General features: G+C 40.5%; 1 protein-coding gene across 2 annotated transcripts in view; it reads left to right on the plus strand.

Annotated features, from left to right (window-relative positions):
- Positions 1 to 9,995, plus strand: part of LOC139981966 (cyclin-G-associated kinase-like) — a 28,974-nt gene that overhangs the window by 16,239 nt on the left and 2,740 nt on the right. For both annotated transcript variants that reach the window (XR_011797943.1, XM_071994425.1), the window contains exons 15-22: positions 773 to 890; positions 1,438 to 1,517; positions 2,528 to 2,721; positions 3,480 to 4,492; positions 5,805 to 5,928; positions 7,431 to 7,664; positions 8,830 to 8,978; positions 9,763 to 9,891. Coding sequence is in view for 1 of the 2 variants with exons in the window: in XM_071994425.1 (XP_071850526.1) it covers positions 773 to 890; positions 1,438 to 1,517; positions 2,528 to 2,721; positions 3,480 to 4,492; positions 5,805 to 5,928; positions 7,431 to 7,664; positions 8,830 to 8,978; positions 9,763 to 9,891 (2,041 nt within the window). In the remaining variant the exon portion in view is untranslated. The remainder of the gene's footprint in view (positions 1 to 772; positions 891 to 1,437; positions 1,518 to 2,527; positions 2,722 to 3,479; positions 4,493 to 5,804; positions 5,929 to 7,430; positions 7,665 to 8,829; positions 8,979 to 9,762; positions 9,892 to 9,995) is intronic.

Below are 9,995 nucleotides of genomic sequence, written 5' to 3' on the forward strand. Positions count from 1 at the left end.
GGGTGGGGGGGGGGGTAATCCAAATTTGTGGCAGACAGTATTGTACAAAAATGATGCATACACTTTATGCTTTAAAATCAGGGTTGGGCTAAATTTTCAATTTGGTCAAGTTATCAAATCACAATGACAGTATTAGGAATGTATTCTGTATTCAAATGACAGAAAGTTTTCACAAGGCTTTGAAGAAGCGAAGAAACAATGAAAGACCCTGTTGCTGTTTGTTAGATTAGATCAGATCAGATCAGATCAGATCAGATCAGATCAGATCAGATTAGATCAGATTTCCCAAATAATGCAGAAAATATTGCCATGTATGAATTAGGAAAGCTGAAATCATATGACGACTAGCACAGAAAGTCAATTTCACAATTCTGGACAAACATAATTATTCTCCTAAAATTATTTTTGTGCAATGACTTTTTTTTAATTCCAATTTTGCTCAAAATGATAAGGGTAAGCTTTGATGCATCTTCATTTATTTGATAGTCTTCAACTCATTTAGACTAGATGCTGCTGGTTTGATTTACGAAAACCAGAAAATATGACCAGATCACCCGAGTTTTGAGAGAATAACATTGGCTGCCAAATTGTGCCAATTTGGCAGATTCAAAATTTAACATTAATTTTGTGAAAGACTTTGCATGGCCTGGTGCCGGCCTTCTCGGATGAACTTTTGACCGGGAAAATGCGGTTTCAGATAATATCTTTTGTTAAGCACTATCCAGTCATATTAAATTCTTCTTCTTATAATTGTTATTATTATTATTATTAGGGGCTTTGAGGTTGAAGACGGAACGGCATTTGTCGATCTGAACACCACCATCGCTGGTGATGTCACCATCATTGTATACCACGCCAGGTCAACGTTTGGTGGTCGAGTCCAAGGAAAGGTATGGCCCAAGTAAATCACACAGAATTTTTTTTGAGCCAATCCATTCAGTTATTGATGTGTCTGCCTTAACCAAAAGAAATTTTTTTATGTCACAGCGGTGTCACATGTAATGTAACTCATAGAGGTCATATTTATAGTATGTTGTTATAATAGCTTTGTAATGTATTATTTGTTATAGACTCAATTTGATTAATTTCTTCCAGTTTCACCGTGTGTCTATGGCACAAGTGCAAAATAAAATGTGTACATCCATCAAATGCCTCCTGGATCCTTATTTAGAGACACACACAGTGACATCAATGTTAAAGCAAGTTGTTGCATTTGGTCCAAAACGTTTTGCCCAACCTACTTTCTGAGCTATTTTAATGATTTGAAGTTAAGTGAGAGACTTGATGAAGTTGATTCCATCAATATCTCATGGCACAGACACTTTACCTATTAGATTTATGGATATGTAGAATGCAAATTAAAAAAAACATCGCATAGTTAATGTTTGGAATCAGTTATAATCGTGCGTGACAAGATTCCATCTCCATCTGTTTTAGGTCACTGCTCTTCGGATGTTCCAGCTGCAGTTCCACACAGGGTTTGTTAATCCTGGAAACAAACAGCTTTGCATCAAAAAGTGAGTATGAAGATCCGAACCATCGTTCAGGCCAGATGGATTTACAACAAAAATAATACTGAGCAGAGCATGACATGTACTCCTATTGTTTCAAGAGATCATGTCTTCAAATCTACAGAGCATTACCATCGTTATTCCCGTCAGAATGTGAAAGAGAAGCGAAGCTCAAATATTAAAGAAATGCTCACCTTATGAATGTTAAGACTGTTTCCTAAGAAAGCAGTTGCTCTAGAAAAGAGTCGTGAATAAAAATGAAATCAGAGGATTATTCATCAGTTGTTATTTCATCGATTTTACAGTTAGTCATCGATTGTCAGTCATTTTTACATTTTCACTGACAAAAGATAAGAGAATTAAAAAGCGTTTCTTCTGTCAGGATTTATTTCTTGAAAAAGAAATGCCATTTTGTTGCTGTTTCAATCAGTGTTACAGATCAATGTTAGAGATCAGTGTTACAATCAGTGTTACAATCAGTGATGGTTGAAATTGATGAGCAGTTTGCTTTTCTTGAATAGCATGTCTCACAATGTCACATGTTCTTCTCCAGTGTCAAGAGATCACAATTCAGTCTTTGATTTAACTCTCGATATAACTTAAACTTAAATGAAAATTAAATGACTACAGAAAAATTATTGTCATCCTAAGGTCACTGGTTCGAAATCCTCTTTCCCAAGCATATTTTGCTCTTTTTGCATTCAATTCGAATTTGAATCCTATGGCGGGACACTTGTTTCACAGACTGACTTCGCTGGTAATTCATGTGCTTGTTTTCAATTACAGGAATTACTCCCTCACAAATTTTATCTCGGAGCTTTGAAAGCAGAGAAATTAGAGATAATCTTTGTTTGCTGCATATATGTTATCCAGCCAGAGTTATAATTGGAGAGGTGTTTTTTAAGGTCCAGTATTTTCCTACTTTGTAACCCTCTTTTTGAGTTATTACCTAAGACAGTGAAATGCCACTTCTCAACAGACCTGAAGACAAATCTTTCATCTTTCTTTTCACTCAGGTTTGAGCTGGACTTTCTGGAACAAGCTGACAAATTCTCTGATAACTTTCATATCTCGATTGATCTCGAGGTCAGCCAAGACAAAGCTCAGTCGATGAGAAGTGCACCCTGGGATACCTTTGAAACCCAGAGAATAACTCCAAAGTACTGTTTCTCAAACCAAGCTGAATGGGACCGAGTGCTTACTCAGTATGGTAAGTAACTTGTTAGCAGGATAGAAACAAAGAAATGTATTACTTGTGTCTTCATCAGTCCAGTCATAGTTAGCAACGACTTTAGCCTAGTGACAGTTGCGAGTGGTTTACTTTTCGACAGTTCACAGCCAGCATTTCGTTTTTATAATTGTCAGCATGTTATTTTTGCCTGTCTGTTACTTTATCTCTGAACTGCTATCAAATTTGAAATGTTTTTTTTTGCCCTTTTAAGTTTTAAAGCAGCTGCTTGTGTGTGCAAAGAAAGGCCCCTCACAGTTCAGTGTGATGTCACAGCCAATGTGTCAAAGTCCCAAGAAAGTATACCCATTCACAGCAAGTAGTAACTCCAAGCTTAGCCCTACAAAGATAACAGATGCACCTTGACTTAGCCTAATTTGCATATAAGAATCTTGGCAGGGTTGCTATTTTCATCAAATTAGTGCCATCCTCTTTGGTGAGACAATGTAAGTCGTTGCATTTATAGAGCAGATTACACTTGGTTAATAAATAAAGATGATGGAAAGTGGAGTCATTTTTAGGTAAGATCAGTAGATGATATTTAACCAGCTGCTTATCAGTTTTGATAAGTTTGGTAATAAAGTGACAGTAGTGCAGTTTAGTAAGTTAGGATAAACTCTCTTGAAGGAGTAAGTTAGGATAAACTCTCTTGAAGAGTATCCGTGTTTGGTAACGTCATCTTACGATCAAGATGAATGAAGAATTCAAGGGAACGTCAATCTTTCTGTCTTTTAAAACAGGTCACCTGGACAAGAAGGCCAGGGAGAGGCCTGATTCACCCGAAATGCCTTCTTCTTCTTCTCCTCATCCTCCTGCTCCTCTCCCAAACATGCAAAACCTGCAGCAGCGAGTAGCAGAAGAAGAACAGCAGGAGCAACTCTTGGACGACGACGACGATGATGATGACGATGATGACAATGCAATCTTTGCAGATGATGAGTTTAAAGCATTCCAGGCCGAGCGGGCGAAAGCTCCTCCGAAGGTAGTCAAGGAATCAAAGAGTAACGGCATCGGAAACTTGTTTGGTGACGATTCCTCCCAGGCCCAGACAGGTGCTCTGTTTGACGCAGATTTCACATCGATGCATTCCTCTGCATCCCAGAGGCAGGAGGACGCAAACCAAGGAGCGGAAGAGCAAGATATATTGGGAATCGGATCCCAGCATAATGTGAACGGGGACCAGGACCTACTGGGGGGCGGCATTGATCATAGCAACCCGAGCAACGTCGATCTATTGTCAAATTCTTCGTTAGGGAACGGTGTCTTTAATAGTCAAGCCACAAGCAGCGGCGGCAGTTTCGATCCCTTCGAGAAACACAAGTCTAAAAACCATGTAAAATCTGATCCCACTTTGTTTGATCCCTTCCAGCAAGCCAATCCAACCGGCTCGTTTGATCCATTTTCTTCCACTGGTCAACCTACCGCCAAAGAGGAGGTTCCTCCCCAGACAGAGAACCACTTTGCGGACGAAACGTTCGATCCATTTTCCGCAGGCGGCGTTGAAACGTCTACGAAGGGTCGACCGAAGCAAGACAACCTCTTTGATCCGTTCACATCATCGGCGAGCGCGAACCCTCAGTCGAGGGCCTCTCAGAAGCATGATGTTGATCCGTTTGGGTCAAAGGTCAGTGGTGCAGGCAGTCACAGTACGGATGACCTGCTGGGATCGTCAGATAACCAGGCAGGGTTTGGAGCATTCAGTCCCAACAGCCTCAACAGTCCTCAACATGGAAGCTCTGTTCCCCTCCGACAGGTATTAACAATTTATTGTCAGTGTACATCTGCCCCAGTCCTGCTATTGTTGGGGGGGGTGGGGGGGACTGTTAATGATGATTTTTGTTTTTGGTCAGTGATGTTACCTAATAATAATAAGGCATTTATATAGCGCCATAACTAAAACGATATTCTATGACTCTTTACTAGGGAAAAAAAAAACATACAAATGAACAAAAACAGCAACAAGACAGAAAAAAGAACAAAGAGGATTACATAACAGCCTAATTAAAGAGAACTGTCTTCAGAGCTTTATTGAAAGAGAGAAATGTGGATTGTTTAGCAACCGAAGATGGCAGGTCGTTCCACATCCTGGCCCCAGTTACAGAAAATACACGGTTGCCAAACTGTTTTGTGCGGGTGGCGGGAACGATTAAAGTAGTAACAGATATACTTCTTATACGGTATGACGAAACAGGCGGCTTAGTAAACATCTTACACAAATAATCGGGGGGGGGGGGCCTGTTTATTAATACATTTATAAATCAAACAAAGAACCTTGAATGTAATGTGTTGCTCAATGGGGGAGCCAGTGTAAAGTGAAAAGACAATCCCTGGTACTGTCATATTTTCATCTGCTAAGAGTCAATTTTGCAGATTGGTTTTATATAGACTGTAAGGGAAACAGGGTAGAGGCAGGTAAACCGATCAGTAAAGCATTACAACAGTCAAGATGAGATATTACGAGACCCAAGACCACAGATTTACAACGTTCACAATCAAGGAACTTCCGATTCTGTCTGATTTTGTTAAGGTTACCACTAGCAATCCTGCATTTCTCAGAAATATGTTTTTTCAGAGACAAATTAGTGTCAAGCTGAACCTCAATAGTTTAACAGAGACAACAACGTCAACAATATAACTTGTCTCAGTCTTGTTGTACTAACATACCGAGTAGTACTCAAAATAGGATTAACGAAGGGCAATCCTTATTCATTTTTATACCAAATTGTCTTTAGATGTGCAAGTCAGTGACGGATCTGATTCATTCTTAGACATTTTAGTCGCCCATACACTTTCCCAGATCAGCCGTAACCACATGTAAAAAATCAATGTGGAATGTTCTGCATTGTTTTAAGTTTTCTTTGCATTTTTCTGGAATGAAACTTGACCAGTCAAATTATCATTGGATGTTAGCATTTTTTTCTGTAGAATTGAAAAATGAATCAAAATCCACTAAAAAATCCACTTTAAATTGGCAAGAGGGTAGTCAGAGACAGAAGTGTCACCAAACATTGGGATGTCCTTTGTGGTAATGTTCATCGCTCGTTTAATCGTTTTCATCTCCGCAGAGCCACAGTGGACCCGATTTGATGGCAGGATGGGGAAACACCCCTATCAGCGAAATCCAGAGGTCCCAGACACCTCCCATGAGTACGGAACAGCTGAGGTTTGATCCATTCGGAGATCTCACAGGTAAGTCGACATACGGGGTGGCTGATAAAAATCTGCATATTGTAATTTAATTTTTCACAATCTGGTGGTAACCATACATAGTGGTTATAGGAAAGACAAAGAACCCACTATACATAAGCTGATATCGCATGTCCATTGGCATTCCAACCGGAATGATGAAACTATCAAGGATGGCTTCTATATATTAACTAACTATGTATTTTGTTTTGAGAAGGAAACAGTAATACCTCAGTAACTTAGTAGCCATATGATTGAAACAACATGTACGGCTTAGTTAGATTGAAGAGTATCCAGTTATGTGGGGTTATATTACATGTTAATACAACATCATGCAAAATGAATTACATGGCCTGATCAGAATGACACAGAGTTAAATACAACTATATGCAAAATATGAAATGCATTGAAACTTCACTGCTTAGAAGCAATCAACCTGGTGGTAACCACACTTATCTCTTAGTCAGAATGAGTGGTATCCAGTTGTGTGTGATTATATTACATTGCCTGGTCAGAATGACACAGAGTTAATACAACTCAATGCAAAATGTGAAATGGATTGAAACTTCACTGCTTAGAAGCGATCAAACTGGTGGTAACCACACTTATTTATCTCTTAGTCAGAATGAGTGGTATCCAGTTATGTGTGATTATATCACATTGCCTGGTCAGAATGACACAGAGTTAATATAACTCGAAGCAAAATGTGAAATGGATTGAAACTTCACTGCTTAGAAGCGATCAAACTGGTGGTAACCACACTTATTTATCTCTTAGTCAGAATGAGTGGTATCCAGTTATGTGTGATTATATCACATTGCCTGGTCAGAATGACACAGAGTTAATATAACTCGAAGCAAAATGTGAAATGGATTGAAACTTCACTGCTTAGAAGCAATCAACCTGGTGGTAACCACACTTATTTATCTCTTAGTCAGAATGAGTGGTATCCAGTTATGTGTGAATATATCACATTGCCTGGTCAGAATGACACAGAGTGAAATCAACTTAATGCAAAATGTGGAATGCATTGAAACTTCCACTACTTAGAAGCAATCTGTTAGACACAGAGTTACAACCTCAGTGCAAAAGTACTAAATGACGAAAGCTTTGAAGGCCACTCGTTGGGAGTGATCCACTCCACAAGAGCTACTCTGTATGTCTCAAGCAAACTCTAATCAAACCGTTCTGGTAGGATTACTGGTGTTTGGTTAGATTCAAAGCAACACAGTCTGTACAGCCAGTGAGCCAGGGAATGTGTGGACTCAAACTTGATCATTCCTAAATGAGATGGGTATTCGTTTCATGTGCAATTCTTATTTCTCCATCCATCCCCAAGTTGTAGAGTTTCTCCGTGAACTTATTGACTATCACTTCCTAGCAAGAAATTTAAACAGGTGGAAGTACGAACCAATTATCCCATCCCATACTTCCAGCTGCTTTAGTTTCCTTGGTTACAGTCGTTCTCATGAATATTGTTGTTTCTTTGCCATCTGTGCGCTCAGGAAACTTCAAGAGTAGTCTGCCATCCGCTGCTCCCAGCAAACAGAAGCAGCAGCCCCAACCACAAACATCTAGCTCCCCCCAACATCACCAGCGGCAACCACCACCACCACGGCAGGGAACATCTGCTCCTCCTATGGCACAGGCAACCAGACCAAACTATTATGGAAGCAGCTTCTCATCAGTCATTGGGGGTAGAGGGACAGGAGGGAAAACTTTTACCCCTGGACCTAGAGGTAATGTACAGTCATGAGTCATGGGGGGGTTACAGTCATCAGTCATGGGGGGTAGAGTGGGTACAGTCATCAGTCATGGGGGGTAGAGTGGGTACAGTCATCAGTCATGGGGGGTAGAGGGGGTAGAGGGACAAGAGGGAAATATTTGACCCCTGGACCAGAGGTAGTGTGAATGGCTCTGTGGATGAGTGTGAAGGTGACATTGTGAGGCAGTGTGGATGACAGTGCCAGAGTTAGTGTGGATGACAGTGTGAGGCAGTTGGAGGAGAGACTATCATTTAGAACAGGGTTGTCCAACCTACGGCCCGCGGGCCACAGTCCGGCCCGCCGCAGGGTTGCGTCCGGCCCGCCAGAGATACTCTACGGTGAGAAATTTTAGTGAGCAGATTTATTGATAACAATTTGAAGCTATATAATCAATCATTTGAACCTTCTGGGTCCAAAAAACTGCATACAGGTCAGTTTGTGTGACACTCTCAGCGGAGGGGGGAGGGGGGGCGGCTGGACTTTATTCATCTGTTTTATCAGGAAGGAAAATAAATCAGTGCGCTCCGCGCGCAGTGCTCACATTTTGTTGCCCTGGGCTTCGGGCAAAAAATCGAAAAATCGAGCGTAGGGTTCATGCGGCCCCCTCCTTCATCATACTCATTCCATGTGGCCCTCCTCTGCAAAAGGTTGGACAACCCTGATTTAGAAAGTGTTAGAAGATCGTAGCAGGCAGTTTCAAAGAAACTGCAGCAGGCAGTTTGAGGAACGAGGAATTATGATGTGCAGTCTGGGCAGATGCATGAAACAAAGTGATATTAAACAATGGATGAAGCAGGTGAATCACAGAATTGTCCAGAGACTGAAGTGGTACCTTATTCAAATTTGTATTGTCAAGATCATCCATACAGCTCGTTAACTATTAGCAAGGTTGATATCCTGTGTCCTTATAACATGGACGAAGAGATCCTGTTAGTCCAAACTATGTCCATATATTTGGATTTACAAAGAAAGAAAAAAACTCAAAGTTGCCATAAAACATTCAGAAAACTTGTTACATTTTGCTTCAAATCCACTCCACGAGATTGGAAGACAAACATGAACCATTAATTAAAAACCTAACATTTGTGATAGATTATGATCTTTTTGAAGAACATGTTTCTGTTTTCTTTCCCGGTAGTTATGAAGCCAGGAGCAAGAGACAAGGACTTTGGAGATTTACTGAGTGGACACGAGTTTACCTCCCAAGCCGAGGAACAAGTCCCAAAATCAATCAAACAAATGCGACGGAAGCAGTTAGAGGAATCCACAGATCCAGAGGTTTTGAAGGTACGTTTTTGGTCGTCGTAGGCCAGATTAACGTAACATCTCCGTAGCGTGAAACGTGCATCGTGTTTTAGTCGCTGGAGTTTGCTGTAGATGTTATTGAGATATGTCAGAGTAAACGTTTGAACCTTGAAGGTTTCGATTGTCCAGGGAATAAATTCTGGATATTTACAGTTTTTGATGTTTATGGAGATTTCATCTATTATAAAATATTGAAATGTTAACGATTTCTATGTACCGAAGCTGTCATGCAGGGTTTGTAGCAGTTTGACCATTTTATATAGCAGGATGGTATGGGATAACAGAACAATTATTCCCCGTTGCCATTAGCAACCAGCTCAAGTTACGTGAGTGTTTGGTAATACCCCAACTACCAGTAGTTGCCAATTCTAGTTTGAAATTTGTGCCATACCAAGAAGACATATATGGAAACAATTGCACAGAATCAGTACTCAGTGAAAATTGTGCCACTCCCACAGTGCTGTTCTTGTCATTGGTTTGTGGGCTGTGTGCATACAAGGCATTAGAATTTGATATAAAAAGCACTTTGAAGTATAAAGTTTAGGCAAGATGACAAGACAACCTCCAATCTTTTAGACATTAAAAAAATATTAACCGGGATCTAATTTGATACCAACAGGTCAAAGTTAATCCATGTTTTTGAGGTGGATGTGTGACGTTATAAATATCACCATAGCAACAAAGTTTTATCTTAAAAATGGAAGCGATGTTTGGTACTTCATCATTACCTCATCTCATTATCTGTAATGTTCATCTCTGATAACAGGTGCGTGACTGGACCGAAGGCAAGGAGAATAACATCAGAGCTCTGCTATGTTCTATGCACACTGTCTTGTGGGAGGGAGAAACAAGGTGGAAACCAGCAACGATGGATAAATTAGTAACGGCTGATCAGGTTAGTAACCTACAAGGCGGGTCTGTTTCGGTAGAGTTGATATCCAGTAAGATGGGGGTGGGGGGTGGGTGGGGGCTGCTTTGATTGGTTAGTCATTGGCAGTA

The sequence above is a fragment of the Apostichopus japonicus genome, chromosome 2 (genome assembly GCF_037975245.1).
Source record: "Apostichopus japonicus isolate 1M-3 chromosome 2, ASM3797524v1, whole genome shotgun sequence".
NCBI lineage: Eukaryota > Metazoa > Echinodermata > Holothuroidea > Aspidochirotida > Stichopodidae > Apostichopus > Apostichopus japonicus.